At 45.4% G+C, this 20088-nt stretch overlaps 1 protein-coding gene across 3 annotated transcripts; it reads left to right on the forward strand.

Moving 5' to 3' along the window:
• Positions 1-936: 936 nt before the first annotated feature.
• LOC117758699 (filamin-A-interacting protein 1) lies at positions 937-19338 on the forward strand. 3 transcript variants are annotated; one of them, XM_034580590.1, is made up of 7 exons: positions 937-953; positions 1366-1452; positions 8563-8831; positions 9910-10083; positions 10903-11081; positions 15201-17979; positions 18816-19338. In XM_034580590.1, exons 3-7 carry the CDS (start codon positions 8580-8582, stop codon positions 19011-19013), a joined length of 3582 nt encoding a protein of 1193 aa, XP_034436481.1. In that variant the 5' UTR covers positions 937-953; positions 1366-1452; positions 8563-8579; the 3' UTR covers positions 19014-19338. The 3 variants fall into 3 exon arrangements, with proteins under 3 accessions (XP_034436481.1, XP_034436483.1, XP_034436482.1); XM_034580592.1 differs by lacking the exons at positions 937-953; positions 1366-1452 and adding an exon at positions 3131-3151 and having other exon boundaries at positions 8566-8831; XM_034580591.1 differs by lacking the exons at positions 937-953; positions 1366-1452 and adding an exon at positions 7742-8127 and having other exon boundaries at positions 8566-8831.
• Positions 19339-20088: the final 750 nt, after the last annotated feature.

Here is a 20088-nt window from a genome sequence, read left to right on the forward strand (position 1 = left end):
ATCAAATACAAAATAATAGTTTTATTTTGAAGGTTGCTAGCCGGATGTGTAATGTTTGAATGCAACACTTTGTAGAAGCACTGATCACAAAGACAAACCCTGAGTGACTTGTTCAGTGTTTTAAGTTTTTATTGTTACCACAGTTACACACGTTTTATTTCTGCAGGGACATTAGACACAATCACACAATCACACAATCACACATCACACATCACACATTAAACCACAGGAAGTTAAAGCTCATTGAATCTTCTTATAATTATCACGAGACAAGAGAAGAAAGAAAACAAAGGTTTTTATTCCTCATGTGTTTTACAGCAGAGATGAATAAACTGAATAATGTGGAAGAAAACCAATAACTAAAGAATATAGATGTTTCATGTTCAATACAGAGATGATGAGAACCAATCACCACAGAGAGAGGCAGCTGGCCAATCAGAGCAGACTGGGCTTCACGAGGAGGGGGGGGGGGGGGGGGGGGGGGGGGGGGTCGTCTTAAAGAGACAGGAGCATACGTGTTGGAGACAGAGGCTGAAGAGAGGAGCTGCAGCGACGGACAGTCTGAGGAACGTGATGTGTCCTGAACATTAGAGCATGAAAACATTCTACTGTCATTGAAGTGATCAACCTGAACATGTGAAGAACACGTCTCTTCACGTGTTCAGTCATATCTCACTTTCATCGACTTTATATTTGATTCCAAAACATGAAGCCCAATGAAAATTAAAGTGACAGAAAACACAACAAGCCACTAAAGCACGAAGAGACGTAAACCTCATCAGACAAAAACTGAGCCGGGTGAGGAGGAGGAGGAGGAGGAGGAGGAGGAGGAGGAGGAGAAAGAAGAAGAAGAAGAAAAGGAGGTAGAGAAAGAGGAGAAGGAGGAAAAAGAGGAAAAGGAGTAGAAAGAGGAGGAAGAGGAGGGTAAAGAGGAAGAAGAGGAGGAGGAGAAAGTGGAGAAAGAGGTAGGTAGAAGAGGGGAAAGAGGAGGAAGAGGAGGAGGAAGAGGAGGAGGAAAAACAGCAGAAATGGGAGGAGTTAGAGGAAGAGGAGGATAAATGGGAGGTGTTAGAGGAGGAGGAAGAGGAGAAAGAGGAGGGGTTTAGAGGACGAGGAGTGGTCCGGCTCTGATAGTTCAGCTGTTGGGTTTTGGAAAGCGTCAGTGGGAGAAGCTGAAACACAGACTGAGGTTAAATATAGAGCAGAGACTCAGAGAGAAAAGAACAAGGGAGCTGAAAGAAAGAAAGTCTCTCTCTCTCTCTCTCTCTCTCTCTCTCTCTCTCTCTCTCTCTCTCTCTCTCTCTCCTCACCCACTTGTATCTGTTGCTCTCTCGCCCTGTGAGTTCACAGAGGATAAAGCTTCAGCTCTGACAGAGGAGGAGAACCTGACGATGTGATGTCAGTGAACTCAAACCTGGACTGATTGTATTTTCTGGACTGAGCAGCTGTGACGCCTCAGAGGAGCGACCAGGTAAGAGCGACGTCATCAGCGGCTTTTTAAGGTCGACGCTCAACTTTAGTGGAAAAAAAACTCAAACTGTGACGATCAAAGACACAATTTAAGTCTGTAAAAACAAGAAAAGTATTAATTTTACCCAAAAAAATCATAATACATCTAATATATAAATATAATATTTATACAATATTTAAATGTTTCATATTTCATATTATTTTTAATATTCTTTGAGCAGGACAATGTCAGTGCTGGAGTGAAGAAGGATTTTGATAATTGTGAGACTTTTCCTGCTTTTATTTATGAAACATTTTGATGGTTTCGTCCCATCACATTCTTTGAGTCATTGCTGAAAAATGCAGGGTTGAAAGTGTCGATGCTGGTTTACAGAGTTATTAATATATCCTGATGTAATATAGAGTCATTGTCCCTGATGTGTTCAGGCGACAGCTGCAGTTTGACCCTGGAAGTATTTACAGGTTTCAACAATATGAATCTGTGAAGTAACAGGTAACTTTTTATTTACTCTAGTTATTGTTCAGGGGAATATAACAAAGTACACGAAGCTCAGGATTATACAAAAGTACTCGAGTAACTGTACAAAACAACCAGATGTATACACTAATAAAATATATGTACGCAGTAATTTATTTTCCTTTTTTTTGTTCAGTGATTCAATAAGTATGTGGTATATATTTATTCTAAAATAAAGATTGAATAATATAATAAAGATAAAACACTAAAATTCTCATAACAGCACAATAACAGAAGCCGGATGATAATATTGAGTAAAGATTTGTATATTGTTATAAGTGTGTGTGTCAGTGTTGAAGTGTGACGTTATGAAGCTGAGACTCATGAATGAACACATGAGCTCAGAGCCGCTTCATTCACACGCTGCTTTTAGAAAACACATGAATTTGATAAATGTTTGAGGACGAGCTGCTGTCGCTGTGTGTGACGCTGACTCGCGGAGGAGGAGTTAACGTGACGCGGCAGAAGTCGTGGCATCGAGGTCCCACCCACATGTGCTCGGCCAATCCAGAGTCAGTCTCGGCTGTCAATCATGACGTCTCAAATAAGTAATTAAATCCAAACTGATCAGAAACTTGAACAAACAAAGAAGAACGAGCTGAAATGACAGAAACATCTTTACAAACATTTATTTAACGTCTCCTGTGATTGTTTGGTTTGGTTCATGTCCCATCTGCTAACATGGAGGAGGCCTGTATTGCAGCCAGCCACCAGGGGGCGATAGAGACCCTTTGGCTTTACTTTTTTTCTCTTCTTTAAAGATTTAATTTAAATAGTGACACAGCGACGGTTCAGTGATTTGCTCAAGGGCTCTAAATCAGTCAAAGTGCCAGGACAGCCTGTCCCTCGGGGGAAAATTTGGAAAATGTTCCCGGTCTGATCCGTGTAAACACCAAACAGTAAACAGAGGAGCTCTTTGGCCCGCCCTCGTCTGTGTTATCATACCCAGCATGCACTGCTCTGCCCACGTCTCCTGAGACCAGCTCTCCATTAATAGCTTCACTTTTCCCCTCCACTGTTTTCATTGCACCAGTTATTTTCAACCTTTTCTCCACGAGCAGCAGAACCATGGACCAGAAGCTGCGTGGGAAGGATTTGAACTGAACGCCACGAGGCGGCTGTGGCTGAGGGGCGGAGCTAAGCCTTTTACTGGAATAAAAAAAGTTGAGTCACGAGGATCAAACAATCAACGTCTGTAATCATGATCAGTTATGGGCTGCGTCTACCTGTACTGGACTCTGATTGGTTTGTAGACTGAGTCTGACGTGGGCGTGTTGTCAGTGTGGGGGGGGGTAGTCTTTCTGTTTGAATGGAGATCATAAATGAAGAGCTTCATCTGGTTGCCATGGTAACATCATGATGGTATCACTAGCAGCATCAGCACCTTCAGGCGCAGTACTCCACAGTACTCCAGTGCTCCAGTACTCCAGTACTAGGGTACTCCACAGTACTCCACAGTACTCCAGTACTAGAGTACTCCACAGTACTCCACAGTACTCTAGTACTCCAGTACTCCAGTACTTCACAGTACTTCACAGTACTCCACAGTACTCCAGTACTTCACAGTACTCCAGTACTCCAGTACTAGAGTACTCCACAGTACTCCAGTACTCCTCACCAGTTCCAATGCACCAAATGAACGTCCTCGTGGCTCAAACATTGTGGCGTCTTCAGTGTTTCTCCAAGTCTCTGAACTCTTCTTCCCTCATTAGTCGATGGTTTGATTCTCGTTGCTTCTCTCAGTTTGTGATTTTGTTCCTGTGTCTTCCAGCGGCAGCTCAAGGCCAAATGATAACAGCCATGAGATCACTGCTAATTCAGTGATCTGAGGCTGACGGGGACGTTCAGCAGCGTCTGCCCTCGTGTTTGGTTTCATAACAGCAGCTGCAGTTCCCATGACAACATAACAGGGTCCCGAGGAGCCCTGTGTTTGTTTCGGGAGCGTTTTCTGTTCCGAGGAAGGGGGGGCGTATAAAAACCACTGATAACATCCTGATGGATAACGATGGGAACGATGTGACGAAGTCAAAACTTTCCGTTGTCGCCAGTTGATCAGGCGTTCCCGGGGGCCCCTCTCAGCTCAGGGGCCCAGGCACCAGTTACTTACGGCCCTGGTTCCACCACGTTGCTGTGGATTTTGAGACATTCAAACCATGAGTGGTATTTAAGGGCAGAACACACGATCCCAGCAGCAGCAGCCTGGACTGTCGACACCAGGTCGTACCCACTGATTCATGCTGTTGTTTAGTTTAGATGAAGAAACAAAATGTCTCCACAGTTAAATAATAAAGGTCTGGAGGGTATCTCCTAGTTCGAGTCTTTTTTGGGAACAAGAGATCGAACCCTCTGCTAAACACACAAAAAATATAATCAAACTTCATTAATCTTCAGCTGAACTTTTATCACCTTGACTTTTTGTGGCCATGACGACCATTTATAGCAACAACCACATTTATTCAGACATATTTGAGGTTAGTAAGTCTGAGTGAGAGAGACTGAATCGATTCTGTTATCGATAGAGTTCTGTGAGATGAATGCTCGGCTTTCAGCTCCTCCTGCTCTGATATGAGAGATTTCTTGCACCTCTCACCAGTTTCTCTGATTTTATTGCTCGTTAAAATCCTGCAGAATGAGCGGGCGCCTCTGATTGGACGAGTGGATCTCGTGAGTCATTTCTCACGTTAAACAGCTGCTGGGTTTGACCACCGACCACTTGAGATGAATCATGTTCAGGAGCTAACTGGCTCATAAATGTAAAAAGTGGACTCATTATATTCTGCCTCCCCCCCTCCTCCCTCACGCCTCCTCCCCTCTATCACTTTATGAGGGAAGTGACCTCATGCTCATTCCATGCAGGAGGCATGTGAGACTTGGCTGCTGCTCGCTGATGTCACTTTCTCTGGACCGGTCACCGCTGATTAGAGCTCTTGAGCAAACCGCTGGGAGTTTGAAAACCTGCTTTGTCTCAGCCACAAATATTCATTCACTTGTCACATATTTTAATTGTATTACTTTCTGTTTTACTGTATTATCTTTGTTCTCATGCAAACAGCAGAGACAACAGTCGTTTCCCCACAGACCCATGATAACAGCCGGATTGTGATTCTGGTGATTCTGGTGATTCTGGTGATTCTGGTGATCCTGTGACTCAGTGACCTGCAGCAGATGTAAGAAGTTGCTTGACCGGAAACTCATGAAACCTTATTTCTCCCTTCCTGAGAAGCTTCATGTCTCCAGCTCTCTAACACCTCCCGTCTGCATCACGTCCAAACCTCTGACCCAGTTTATTATGCCACATTTTCAGATTTCTATTTTTGTTGGGTCTTCCTCACGGCTGCTCGCTCATCTGCGGATCTGTGAGAGTAAGACCTCCATGTACGGAGGCGGGTGATGAGGAAGGATGAAGGTTTCTACAGCAGGAGACTGGGATTAATCCTGTGTCTCGTAGGAAATAAACTTTTACTGCTGCTGCTGTTTAAATCTCAATAAAGAAGCAGTAACACGCTTCAGTTGCTTCTATTTCTGATGTTGCAGTGACGCTCTAAAGGTGGTAATCTGAGCCCGGAGTGACGCTCACGCCACAACTGGAAGTGTCACTATTTCAAGCAGCGCTGCTTGAAATCCTAATATTAGTCAAGCACTGTTTATTCCAGCCTGCAACGTCGAGTGGTTTCCATGGATTCATGGAACAAAACACTGATGCAACAAACAAACACTCTTCCTCGCTCGGCACTTCCCACTTTGAGACACGCGGAGCAGAACACGCTTCTGCGTTCGCACGTTGCCGTTCATCATCATCAGGTGGATGGAACTCCTCAAAGCCCCAGAGGGAAGCTGAAATGACGTCAGCAGCACAAGATGTCTGTGTCCAGGATGTTTTATCTCGACTTTGTGGGAGTCGAAGGAAGTGCAGAGGCGTCATCTTGTTTTATATTCAGTCATTGCTGAGGACAGATCGTGTTGAAGCCACAGAAACAATTATAATCTGAGAACTTTGTTTTAAAATGATTTGCTGCTGGATAAAGTTCCAGTTTTGGTTTTAACTGGACGAGACGGATCGAGGAAAAAGATTTTAAATCATGTGTCTGCATATTTCTTCAGTAACTGAGCTCACACACTGTTTTAAATCCAATCACTCTGATTTACAATAAGACAAATTAAAACGGGCTTGATCCAGTTTTCTCCTCGTATCTCTTCTGTTAAAGTAGCAAAGTAAAGACCTTTAACTTTAGAGATTTAAGAAATCATGGAACAAATATGAAACGGTGGATGAATGACTGTTCTCCAGTAGATCAGTTATTCATCTGTGTATCTGAAGACCTGCTGCAGCACAGATCACTGACTTCACTTTCCCGTCATGCTGGGTTACACCAAACCTCCTGACCGCTGCCTTGTATGGTCACATTTCAACCTGACATGTCTAAATCATGAAAAACACAGAGGTTGAAGTGTCACTTCCAAAGCAGTTTGTATATTTATGTCTAAAAGTCATCTATACCCGACAGTATGTTAACATCTACAGTAAAGTTCCAGTGACGTCTTTCATGTTCGGGAACATGTGATGAATCCAGATCTTTGTGAAGTTACTGAAATCTGCTGCTCGTCACTGGTGATGATGAAACTTCACAAAACATTGAACTACAGCAGGTTCCTCACTTTAGGTTCCTGGAAGCACGTCTCTGTGTTTACATGTGTTTCTGTGTTGAGCTCCCTCGGCCTCCGTAGAACATCTCGTGTTCTCCTGCACTAATTAAGATGCCACCGGTGGATGTTAGTGGATGTCAGTGACGTATCTCCACTCAGTGGTTGTTTCTCTGCACCGTCGTGGGGCTGTGACCTCTGTTGAGTCACTGACGTGTTTTAACCTGATGTCAGCGGCTGTTTATTGACATCGTGTGTTGTTGTGGAGGAGAACCAGCGCTGCAGCTGGGAAGTGAATGTGTGGCTCAGGAATCCGAGGAGCTGCTGATGACTTATAAAGTGATAGCCTTGAAACTTTTGTTGGACTCCAGCGAGGGGAGACCCTAAAAATACCCCGTTAAGATTTCACCAGACAAACAGCTGCTGCCCAGGATCCATCTCCCACTCAGAGATCAGCTGTTTGCAGCATTTACACCGAGCAGATGACATCAGAAGGAAAACTTACAACAGACTCTTCAGACTTTGATTTTTATTTTTCACAGATGCAACTGTTTTAACTCTTATTTGAAAATGTCAACTCATCCTCACAAACTTCAAGGTCCATCTGCAGCGAGGAGGCTTTTATTTTTGTCTTTTATCTTCGTCCTGCAATGTGTGATTTATATTTAACTGGTTTAAGAAGTTTAACAATGTGCTGACTCTCCCTCCGTCTATAGTGTGACATCAGTGTGTTAGCATGTAAAACACACTGATAAGTTAACTTTCTTTGATTAAATAGGTTTGAAAACATTACATCTGTCAAGAGAAATAACAGAATTCTTCAATTGAGTTTTTAAAATGACTGTTGTGAAAGAGACATGAGGTCACGACTCGTAAATCTGTGGCGACACGTTGATCCCGGTTTGAAACCTGTTACTGGACGATCTTCTAACCGCTGCTGCCAACGCGCCTCCTCCACCGCTCGTCCCCTCTCGTGTGTCGACCGTGGTCACAGCTGTCGGAGGCGTGAATCACAGAGACACGTTTAGCTGCATCACGTCTCCAGAAAGTCCCATATTTCAGGTGCTGCCAGTTTGTGATATCATGTTATTTCTCATGTTGTTTCTCATGTTGTGTAGGTTCAGTAAATACAGACGATGCTGAGCAGCTCAGAACTTCCTCCTGCTGCAGCATCAGGATCCTCTCAGCTTCACACTGACCCTCCGGCTCCTCGTCCGGTTCACGGACCGTCACAGAGAAAAGAGGGGCAGCTCTGTATTATGATGCCTGGGAGATCTCCTCTGAAACAACTATTAATAACAGGCAGTGCTAATGCGGTTGCTGCCGCTCGGCTGCCAGGATTTTCTCTGGCTGAGTCACAGGCTGCTTTCATCCAGAGCTGCAGCCTCTGGGAACTTTGGCCTCTTTCAGATCCGATGGCCTGTAAACTGCTTGTTTTCTGTGGACTGTGACGGTGTCGGGCTTCACAGCCGCTGCTCCCGTCCCTGTTTGTTCAGGAGGCGACTGATGATGCAGCGTCTGATGGATCTCTGCTCATGTTGGTCAACGCACATTTGACTTTATCGACCTGAATCAGGATCAAACTGTAAAATGGACCACGTGGACGTTTGATTTCTGCTTTTATTCTCTCGTGCGACCCGGTCGATTGTTTGAGACACAAAAGCTGTGTCTCGCTCCTGGGCGATGACGTCACCGCAGCAGATTCATGTGATGTGTTGCTTTAAAAACTAGAGAAGACGAGGGATGATGAAGAATTCGTTCTGTTTTCAAAATGTTTCCAGAATAAACAGAACAACAGGGAACGTTTCCAAATCTTAAAGTTTAACATAAGTGACAAAAGAATGACTTCATGTTCATTGTGATGAATTTGTTCACCGACTCCAAACCTAAACTAATAATAATGTGATTGTTTCATCTGCTGTTGTCTCTTCTCACAGGCTGAAGAGTAAAAATGAGATCCAGGAACTGCACCATGGGTCCAGACCAGGAACACATCCAGCCCACGAAAGGTTTCATCAAGCAGCAGCAAGAGGAGGAGGAGCAGGAAAACACACCGGAGCTGATGAAGAGGAAGATGAAGGACGGTAGAACGGGGGTGTTGAAGAAACCTCAGAGATCTGCAGAGAGCGGCAAGACGACAACACTAGATCTGAACAAGAAGGACCTGCTCCACCTGCTGGGAATCATGGAGGGAGAAGTTCAGGTGAGAGTTTGATCAACTTCTGATTCATTTAACAGTTTTTATACATAACTCAAGATATAAAGTCGCCAAGATAAAAGGTTCAGCTCTTCAAGACTTTAATTAATAATATTTAACAGCCCAAAACATCTGGATTCGCAGAGAAACGTTTTTATTTACGCCTGCTGTCCACATCACTCTGGAGATTTCTCAATCCGAGACTTTTGTAAACTAGTTTGAAAACTCAAGCTTAGTCGGGAGGAAGTGAAACTGAGTGAAACTGATCAGTCGTAACTCGACTTCCAGCGGCGAATGGAAAGCGTTGCTCACAATAAAGACAACATTCAAGGGCTGTTTGTTAGAACAAGTGAGAGGCGACGGACTTTCTCCTGCGAGAGAACTCAACTGGAAACTCTCTCATTTACAGAAACAACTAATCAGATGATTGTTTTTCCCTAAAGCAACTTAACACTAGTGTTCTTGAGCTGAGACCGATTCACATTTCACAGCAGGCGATGGGTCCGGGTGGAAACAGCAGAGACACCGGCTCCTCTCTGATAATGATTTTCTAATGGAGCCACATTTATAATCAGCAGAGAGACAGGAAGCCGCTGCCGCTCGTCTGTTTGGGCGTTTTGAGTATTTCCATCAGCAACACACACGGGGGACATGTTTTTATTCTGCAGGATTTCAAATAGAGAGACACATCTTTTTGCAGATTCTCGTGTTTCCGGGTAAATCCGGCGCAGATATGGAGGAAACTGTGTTTGAGGCAGATCCACATTAAACATCTTGTTTCTTAGTCTAAATGTTGAGAGGAGACGATGTTATGATGGAGGATTCCACATGTTTGTGTAAAGATTGTGTGTTTGAGGCCTGGTTGCTTGACATGAACGAGACGTAGACTGAAGGGAACAGCTCCCTCTGCTGGGACAAGCAGGACTAAAGGTCCACGTGAAGCAGCTGCCCACAGTTTTCAGCTTTATCACAAGCTTCAGTACAAAATAAAAGCTCAGACAAACAACACAAACCTGTGTCAGTGTCATGTTGCTGTTCCCTCGTCTCCCATGAGTGTAGATTAAGACCTGTCATGTCCCCTCAGGCCAGAGAGGACATGATCGGCCTCCTGAAGTCGGACAGGACCAGGCCCGAGGCTCTGGAGGCTCACTACGGTTCAGCCGACCCCACCAGACCCCTGCAGGCGCTGCAGAGGGACGGGCTGCTCAGCCACGGCCACCACGGCACAGAGGACGTCTACGAGAAGCCCATGGCCGAGGTGAGGGAGGGAACGGTCATGTTGCTCGGTTATTAGAGGGAGAGAGGCAGCTGCTGGTCATGTACAGTTTACTCTCTAATATTGTTCAACAGTATTTCAAGCTATTTATGCACTGAAACAGTTTTTATTTCAAGAGAATAAATAACTGACTCAGAAATGTGTTTTTCATACACAAGCTTCAAGGGAATGATTTTATATTGACCCATAAAATTAAACGTTGATATTTTATTTCTCAACAAGTGTAAATGTTGTTTCAAAGGTGCAGAAGTTTTCAATCCTGGTAGAAAAATACTAGACGTTGCATAAAAGTTATATCATAGATATTTATGATAATTAGATTCCTTCATGGTTTTGTTAAAAGTCCAAAGTCCGTCCAAAGAGGAACAGTCCACTGTCCTCTGTCGAGAAATCATTCACAAACTCAATATGTCACTTTTGGAATTTCCATCAAAACTGTTCAATAATGGTTTTTAAATGATAAATATATACGGTGGCCTTGAAGTTCAAATCCCAATGTTTGTTAGTGTGGTTTGCAAGTTTTATTTTGATGTTGAGCTTCATTCATGTAAATGCAGCGTGAAATCATCTTTAATGAATTGAACCTGCATCGTTTCAGCTCGAGAAAATAAATAGAAGAAAATAGACATTTTATAGAATATAATTAGTTCTGCTCAGAGACGTCTGCAGTGAAAAGACTGAACAACAGTGAGCATGAAAATATTCAGAATAAATCTCATGCTCATTGTTCCCACACACACAGACACACACACACACACACACACACACACACAGAGGATAACGTGGTTGTGTCCTCGCCAGTTGGACCGTCTGGAGGACAAACAGAAGGAGACGTACAGACGGATGCTGGAGCAGCTGCTGTTGGCTGAGAAATGTCACCGTCGCACTGTGGCTGATCTCGACAACGAGAAACGCAAACACGTCGACTTCATGAACAAGAGCGACGACTTCACCAACCTGCTGGAGCAGGAGAGGGAGAGGTGAGGCCTCCGTGTGAGTCTGTGTGTGTGTAGAAGGTTTAGAGGACACACACATCTGGTTGCTTCTGGCTCCGAGACTTTCAGAGACTCTGAGCTTTTAATATTTAAAAATGATTCTGATGATTTAGTTCAGTTGAGTTTGTACAGTGATGCATGATGGGATGTGCTGCTCTGTGTCACCCAGTCTTCTCATTGTTTATATGTGAAAGTGTGAAACTTTTTCTTTAAGGATTATATGAGCTTACTCCACCAAATATAATTAGACATGTTGGTTATGAGGTGTCAGAGCTCTGTGGCCGTGAGGCCCCCTGCTGTGCTGCAGCTTCTACATCCTGTGAATCTGCTTCAGGGAGTTTGGAGTTGTTTATTCAAAAATCTTGAAGCAACATTTGTTTTCACACTTTATGTCAAATCCTGGTGATGTGTCGTCTGAAAACCTCTCGTACCGTAACGTGGATCGAAGCAAAGTTCAAGTCCCGGACGAGGGAGACGAGGACAAGAGAAAAGCTTCACAATAAAACATCACAGAATCACATCTGCTCCAGATGCTCCATAAAACTTCAAATACTGAGACGTCGCAGTGATTCACCTCCACTTCATCACATCGCTCCAAGCAACATCTTTCAAATGCTGTTTATTTGTGCACATTAGTTATTTAAAAGGTGTCAGCGCTCACACCTTTAGTTATTTCTGCCTTAATAATGTTGTAACGTTTTTCTGGACGTAGTTTGAGTTTCACACGTCTCCTCGCTCTCGGCTCAGAGAGGAAACACATTCCTGCCGGCTGCAGTCAGGCTTCAGATTCACTGCAGGTGAAATCCGGAATGTGTGGACCCTGAACGCAGCGCGGGTGATGTCATTCCCCGCCGAGATCCTGCTGGATGATTAGAGGCTGTGTTTGCACAACAACCGTCACAGAATCACACGACTGCACAAGAGAGCTGCTCTTTCCTGTAGCCGTCACAAACCTGCGGCACAAAGCTACCAACTTTTTACTCTTTTAAAATCCCCCCCAGTGAAGAAGTACAAACAGTGACAGAAGAGTCAGAGGTTTTAACTTGAATATATATAAACTAAACTGCATTAATAAAGTGAAGACCTTTTAGATGATTGCTGAAAATCTATGACTGTGCTGCAGGAGGTGGTGGAGACCAAACATGGAGCTAAAACACTGGACTTAGATTCCTCAGCACATTCAACACAGACGCTCCTGGTGAATGATCGTAGTCTCAAACGTCTCAAACGTCTCAAACGTCTCAAACGTCTCAAACGTCTCAAACCGGATGTGGAACAACGTCACCAACAGAAAGGTGATTTCAATGTTGCTGGCAAAGACAAAGTCGTCAAAGGACAAGCAGCAGAATCAGGTTCGGTGATTCCTAACCTCCAGGCCGTCCTGAGACTCCTAATCCCAGTCTGGGGTTAGTGTGGCCTGAGAATTGAGGATTCAAACCAGCAAACCACATCTGTCTACACAGAAATGTAGGTTTTTTCTGCTCTGTAATTTTACAGTGGTGAACAAATCAGATTCATGTTAAAAATGCTTTCGCCCCTAAACAGCCGAGGACAACTGCTCCTCCTCCTCGTTCTCGTTCGGTTCTGAATGTTAATACGGATGTAAGTAATTAGCTACAGATCAGCATCTCCATCCAGATGAGAACACAAAGACCAAATCTACATCAAATACCAGAGAAGAACTCTGAGGTCTGTTCCATTGGGTCGTGTTCCGAGAAAACTTTTAAATAAAACTTGGTTTTGGTCACGTTGGCTTTTTTATACTTCAGGCTCGTAAAGGTTCAGACAGAAGGTCGTGGCCCGAGCAACATAGTGTTGTATTCTTTTTATTAGATTTATTTGTTTTCTATTCTTTTGATATGTAAAAACATCAAACCATCAATTAGGGTTGAATCAGATTTAGTGCAGCGATAGGCTGGAATAACAGAAAGCGTGTAATGCTTCTTCTTTGCTAGAAGACAGAAGAGGATTTTATCCAGTGAGACCTGTGTGAAACAGACAGTGTCCAGAATGAGGAAGCAGCCAAGTGAAGTGCGACTGTCGGAGCCATGTCGTGATGTTTGTGAATAACATGTATTTGTAATAACGCGGAGCAGCGACAGAAAGCCTCTGCATCTGTAAACTCTTTGCTCGGCTCATATTTGGCTCATTTAGAGAACCACAGGCCTCCTCTGCCGTCTGAAGCCATGAGCTCACAACCCAGCCGCCGGGTTTATATCCCTGTCCTCTCCCTTTGCACGATACAGGGGGATATAATGAGAGAGGCCGAGCATTGTCCTCTCCAAAACAAAACGTCTCGCCTTGCATTGTTGCCGCGTTGCCGTGGAAACACTGCCGGGGCTGCAAGACAGTCGGGAGACAACTGGGTCAAACTGGAGCAGCGCTTTGGGAAGAGGACGAGAAACAGAACAAAAAGATAAGAAGAGTTTGAACTTCACTTTTAATGTCGCACTTTGTTCCTCCTCGGCCGAGGGGAGAAAATCAGAAGCACTAAGAAAGAAGAGGAAGAGCTTGAGAGCTTTGATCCCCTCCTCCTCCTCCTCCTCCTCAGTGTCCACACAGGGGCAGCGCCTCCGTGCACCATATATGGAGGCCGGGATGACATCACCAGCCAGTGGAGTGGTGCTGTTTAGCAGCTTCCACCTTTTTCATTGTCCACTGATGACATGTTTGGAATGTGATGGCTAATTCCCTGCGGAGTGGGGGCCCCTCCTCCCCTGGCTCTGGGATCCCGTGAGGCTCCCAGTAGCAGCAGCATGTGGCTCCTGCTCCGCTCTGAAAACACTCAGACATGGATCAACCCTCCCTGCATCACAACGGGCTGGTAAGTTGAGTTTCTTTGACACGGGAGGAGCAGGCTGTGTTAGGTTCAGTGAAACAGATCCAGTTCTCTTGTTGTGCAGAGACCTTCAGAGTCTGATGTGACCTGAGTGTAACACGAGGAAGAGAAGCAGACTCCTGCAGAGATTAGCTAAACATCCACCAACGGGACATTAACTCACACAGGTTAAAGTCTCAGACGTTTGTTGGCAGCTCTACAGTTCCTCGTGTTATTGCTTCATCCTGTTGGGGGGGTTTTTTTTGCGTTCAAGTTAAAATCTGTGAAAGTGCGGAAATCAACACGTCTATGAGGATTCTGGTGGTTCAGGTCATTCAGACAGGATTTGATCTGTCTTCTCAAAGTGGGTTAGTTTGGTGAGAGATGTGCAGAGTCGAGACCCAGAAGACCGAACATGTGGCTCCTGTAGAACAAGTCCAATTTCATCATCTCAATAAAATCACATTTCAGAAGTATGCGCTCGTGTGCAAACCAGAAACTACATTATTATTTAAAAAGAGATGACGATGAATTTGTAAATGTATTTAAAAAAAAACATCTGGGGATAAGTTTACAAAATCCCTTCCAGACAGAACACGGCGTGAAATTTAGATGTGGCTCCTTTGCAAACAAAGTCCGAGAGGAAGGACGAGTGTTTAAACTTGGCTGCAGTGTGCATGTGTGCACGGTTAGTGGTGTTTGTTGTACTCTCCTGAATGTGAGTCTTCGTGTTCGCACCTTCACAAGCTGGAAAAACTTCTGAATCAACTTTCTTATCATCTGTTAAAAGACATGAATCAAGCTTCTCACCTCGATCATCTGGGGGAGTCCCAGCAGAACTGACTAAATCCCACCAGCTCCACACTCTCTGACCAGCAGCTGTGATTCTTCCCTTTCACTCAAGTTGAGCTCTGTCACAAAGGTTCAGGCCCTGATGTGCTTCTCGTTTGGTTTCTGTCGATCCCTCGTTCGTCCTGTTTAATTCGCTCTGCTCATCAGCGATGTTCCCACCACGTCCTCAGAAATAAAAGAAACTACAGTTGTTGTTTTTTATTTGTTCACCAGATGTGATGTCAAACTCACAACTTTCTCACATGAGGAAATGGGAGTGTTTGAAAATAACGATTCCTTTTCTGTGTCTAATCATTCGTGATTGTGAGCATATTTGTCACATTTTGAAGTGAAATGGATTCCGGATTGATGGCATCTGCACTGAAACAATATTTTCTCTGAAACATGTTTGATATTAACTTTCCGCTCGTTGTTTTCTTCTGTTTGTTTCTTAGACTCAAACGGCTGCTCGAGCAGGAAAAGGCCTACCAGGCTCGTAAGGACAAGGACCACAGCAGGAGGCTGGAGAAGGTCCGAGCGGAGCTGGTGAAGCTCAAGTCCTTTGCCCTGATGTTGGTGGACGAACGGCAGCTGCACATCGAGCAGATCGACCAGCAGAGCCAGAAGACCCAGGACCTCACTCAGAAGCTGCAGGAAAAAGAGCAGCGCTTGGCCACCGTGACTGACGGCGCCAACGAGGAAGGCCAGAAGGTCCTCAAACTGGAGGCCGAGCTGGAGCACAGAGCAGCCAAGTTCACACAGGAGCACGAAGAGATGACCACAAAGCTGGGAAACCAAGAGTCACAAAGCCGACAGCTGAGGCTGAAGCTGGCGGGACTAGCACACAAGATCGAGGAGCTGGAGGAAAGAAACAAAGTGCTGCAGAAATCTGAGGAGGACCTGCAGGAGCTGAGGGAGAAGATCAGCAAAGGGGAGTGTGGCAACTCCTCTCTGATGGCCGAGCTGGAGACTCTGCGGAAGAGAGTGCTGGAGATGGAGGGGAAAGATGAGGAGATCACTAAAACAGAGAGTCAGTGCAGGGAGCTGAGGAAGAGGCTGCAGCAGGAGGAGAACCACAGTGCGGAGCTGAGGCTGGATGTGGATAAACTGCAGAAGAGAATGGTTGAACTGGAGAAACTGGAGGGAGCTTTCAACAAGAGCAAAACTGAGTGTTCCCAGCTTCACACAAACCTGGAGAGAGAGAAACGTGTAGTGAAGGATCTGGCTGCCGAGCTGGAGACAGTGAAAACCCGACTGAAAGAACTGGAAGCATCAGAGTCAAAGTTTGAAAAGACAGAAATGCTCCTCAAAGACGATCTCATGAAGTTGAAATCCTTCACGGTCATTATGGTCGATGAAAGAAAAAACATGGCGGAGAGACTAAGACAGGAAGAACAGAAAAGTGATGATTTGAGTAAGATGTTTAAAGCAGAGCAGGGCAAGGTCACAGAGGTCACAGAGAAGCTGATCGACGAGAGCAAGAAACTTCTCAAATTCAAGACAGAGGTGGAGGTTAAAGTGACACATCTGGCCAAAGAGAAAGATGAGTTGAAAACCAAACTTGCAAGTGAAGAGGAAAAGTGTAGGGAGCTAAATAACAAGCTAAGTGGCATGAAAATAAGAATGGACAGACTGGAGGAGACGGAGAGCGAGATGCAGAGAAAGTGGGCCAACAAGGACAATAACAAGAGTCCAGATGAAGACAACAAAGTCAAAGAGCTCACGCTAGAAATTGAAAGACTTAAGAGCCGGCTCAAACAACTGGAGGTGGTGGAGGGAGATTTAATGAAAACAGAGGACGAGTATGATTTACTGGAGAAGAAATTCAGAACAGAGCAGGACAAAGCAAACACCCTCTCAAAGCTGCTGGAAGAGATGAAAAGTCAGATTGCCAGAAACAAAGCAATAGAGAAAGGCGAGGTCGTGAGTCCCGAGGCTGAGCTGAGAACTCGCTGCAAGATGGAGGAGGCAAGAACCAGGGAGCTGCAGGCGCACGTCCAAGCCCTGAAGGAGAAAATCCACGAACTGATGAACAAGGAGGACCAGCTCTCCCAGCTGCAGGTGGACTATTCTGTCCTGCAGCGGAGGTTCATGGAGGAGGAAGAGAAGAAGAAGAGCATGTTTCAAGAAGTGGACTGTCTCACCAAGGAGCTGGAGTCCACCAAGTGCTACAGCCGGGCACTGAGGCCTGGTATGAACGGCAGGAGGATGGTTGATGTTCCGGTTACATCCACAGCAGTGCAGACAGACCTGGTAGCCAGCGATCCTGCTGAGGACGAGACGACAGCGGGCTTCATCAGAAAGTCCGTCCTTGAGGAAAACCACTTGATGAGCAACCTCAGACAACGAGGTCTCAAGAAGCCAACGGTTCTGGAACGATACCCTCCAGCGTCTGCAGAACTGGGGGCAAGAAAATCCTGGGTACCTTGGATGAAAAAGAAAGAGGCCGTCACGCTCAATCAGACGAGTCCTGCAAGGACCAACGGGTCGTCCTCTCTGCTCTCACCGGAAATTACCATGTCCCCAAAGCCAGGTCAGCCTCTGCATATCCGAGTGACCCCAAACCACGACAACAGCACGGCCACCTTGGAGATCACCAGCCCGAGAGCGGAGGATTTCTTCTCCAGCACCACCATCATCCCAACGCTCGGCCTTCAGAAACCTCGGATCACAATCGTCCCCAAACCCACGACCGTGACGTCAAGGAGCAAAGCCTGTGATGTGATGGGACATCTTGATCGAGCCAAATCTCCAGTAACAATAACCACCATCTCCAGGGCCAAGAGTCCAGAGAAGAGCAACGGCAGCAGCTCAGGACGCCTTCAGTCTCCAGTGTCCATCCTCACCGTCAGCACCACACCTGTGGCAGAAGCATGTGCTTCACCTGAGCCTCACGAAATGACCGCAGGCCGCACCGTGATCAAGATGACCCCCGAGACGCAACCTGGGCCTCCACACGTCAGGAAATACAACGCCAACAGCAACATCATCACAACAGAGGACAATAAGATCCACATCCACCTGGGTCCGCAGTTCAAAAGGCCGTCTGAGGGCAGCAGCAGTCCTGTGCTGACGCTCAGACATCAGGCTTTGAGCTCAGACAGCAAGGAAACATCAACAGGAACAGTTCTCCGCTCCCCACGCCAGACCTCCACGGGAAAGACGAGCAAAATGACGAGCAGCATCACAATCACACCCGTCCACTCAGCAGCTTCCAGACCGACACAATCAGTGGTGAGCACCTCCTCATGTACTCGTCTGTCTTGTTTTCAGACTTGAACTTCAGAAAACAGTATCTCTACATGTTGTGTAGTTAGAGTTTGTGAAGCAGCAGCAGCAGGTTGTCGGGTCCGACTCGTTCACACCAACAGGAACATGTGGGGAACATCCAGGCGAGGGGCGGAGCCTGTAGAGCAGCAGGAGGCCGGACATGACGTATAAACTCTGCTGTGGAAAGATCAGTGTTGTTGTTCACAGCTCATCCACACCGGCGTTCCACACACGTCAGGAACACGTCACAAACACGTCAGAAACATGTCTTGAGTTCAGTGCAGGTCTGAAGCTATATGAATGTTTCGATGCTACGTAGAAAAGCAGCACAGACGCCATATTTACTCTTTTAATGTACAAGCAGAAATGACTGAATCCTACTCTTTTTTTACGTTTCAGTTTCTTCTGAAATGTTTCAAAATGCGTTCAGGTGGCGTGTGCTCCATAGATAGTCCTCTCTCCAGGTATAAACAGCTGATTTATAAGAGTATGATGTCCCTGGTATGAACTAACAATGGAATGATCTCACATGCATTAGATTCTCCTCTACAGGTCTCACATAGACCAACAGACAATTTCCCCCAACTGACAAATATCCTCCTTTTAACCAAACACGGGCACAAAATGATCAGTTTGACCTTTGCACTTCAGAAACTACAGATAAACAGAGAAATATCCCAGAGAGTCCTGCAGCCACCGTTAACACTCACAAAAGGTGTGAATGAACCCAGTGAAATAACAGCTGCAAAGACTTTCTTTCAAAGCCCGTGTCTCATGTTAACCCGCTGTGCACTTTCCAGCCCGGTTCGGAGGTGCAGTCAGCTCGGAGCGCGGCCACACGCATCCCTGTGTCAAAAGGTGTGAAACCCACCAGCAAGGCGCTTCTGGGAGTGTCGACGGTGACCAGGTTGGAGTCGCGGGCCGAGGGCCAGTCGATGAAGATCGAGCTGAGGAAGTCGACCGTGTGCGGAGGCTCTGCCGCAGGAGGCAAGAGCTGAGGCCTGCTGCCATGGCAACGACTCACGATGGAAAAACAGGCCACAACTGGGACTGTGTGTGTGACTTTCACAACAGCTTGTCGTCCTCTGTGATCTGAAACACACGTTTTCAGGACAGAGTTTTAGTTTTGAAGCTTTTCTGTGTCTTTGCATGTGAACGCTCGGTTTTGATTAACTTCGTGTTCTGATCCTCGACTTGTAATCTCATCATCCACATTTTTCACAGCATGTGTTTACCACAGCTTATGGAGGTTTCCAGTCACTGCAGCACTGTGAACAGTTTGTGGAGTTTGTGACAGACACTAAAATAAAATCTATTTATCTTTACGCATCGTAGCTTTTATTCTATGTGTGAGCACGTGTGAGGTTTGAGAGGATGAACCGGGAAATCTCCATCATATCAAAGCCATGAAAACGAATTCTCAGAGCTGACATGTTCCTGAACGCTTCGCCAGATGTTTTCAGGGTCTTTGACAAAACAACTGTCCCATAAATGAAGCTCAACACAAGAGTTCACACATCCAACTTTATATATTGTTGACTAAAGAAACTTTGGGTGTTAACTCAGGAAGTATTTCAAATAAAAAAGGGTTGTCAGTGGGTTTAGAGCGTGATGATTAAGTTTAGATATATCGATGCATATTATTCCTGTAAATCATATTTGATCTTTGCAGCATTACACATTGTATCGTGCGCCCTCTCATGGACAAGTACAAAAATACAGAATGGATCTTTAGAAATCTGAAGCTATTAAACGTGTAAATCATAAAGAGCCTCACACTTAACTTTAAATGTTGTCTCACTACAACCTCTGAGTTAACACTAATCAATAAACCACAATGTCCTGTGGATTGTGTTTTCTGCAACAAGACCAAAATAAATGATTTGCTGTCAACAAACTAATTTGCTTCTAATAACTAGAGAGTTAGAAATTCTGCTGATGTCAGGAAACACGAAGGAGGACGAGGACTGAGAGGTGATTTGGTTAAACAGGAGGGTAAACATGAGGAGAGAATCAGGAGCTGATGCAAAACAAGAGAGTGTTATAGTTGGAGCTGCAGCCCGTTGGCCCGTC

The sequence above is a fragment of the Hippoglossus hippoglossus genome, chromosome 24 (genome assembly GCF_009819705.1).
Source record: "Hippoglossus hippoglossus isolate fHipHip1 chromosome 24, fHipHip1.pri, whole genome shotgun sequence".
NCBI lineage: Eukaryota > Metazoa > Chordata > Actinopteri > Pleuronectiformes > Pleuronectidae > Hippoglossus > Hippoglossus hippoglossus.

Bases quoted from the DNA above. Each gene is read 5' to 3' on its own strand.
- LOC117758699 (XM_034580590.1), top strand. From the start codon at position 8,580: ATGAGATCCAGGAACTGCACCATGGGTCCAGACCAGGAACACATCCAG. The intron at 11,082-15,200 runs GTGAGGCCTCCG...TTTGTTTCTTAG, and splicing joins CTGGAGCAGGAGAGGGAGAG to ACTCAAACGGCTGCTCGAGC. The intron at 17,980-18,815 runs GTGAGCACCTCC...TGCACTTTCCAG, and splicing joins CCAGACCGACACAATCAGTG to CCCGGTTCGGAGGTGCAGTC.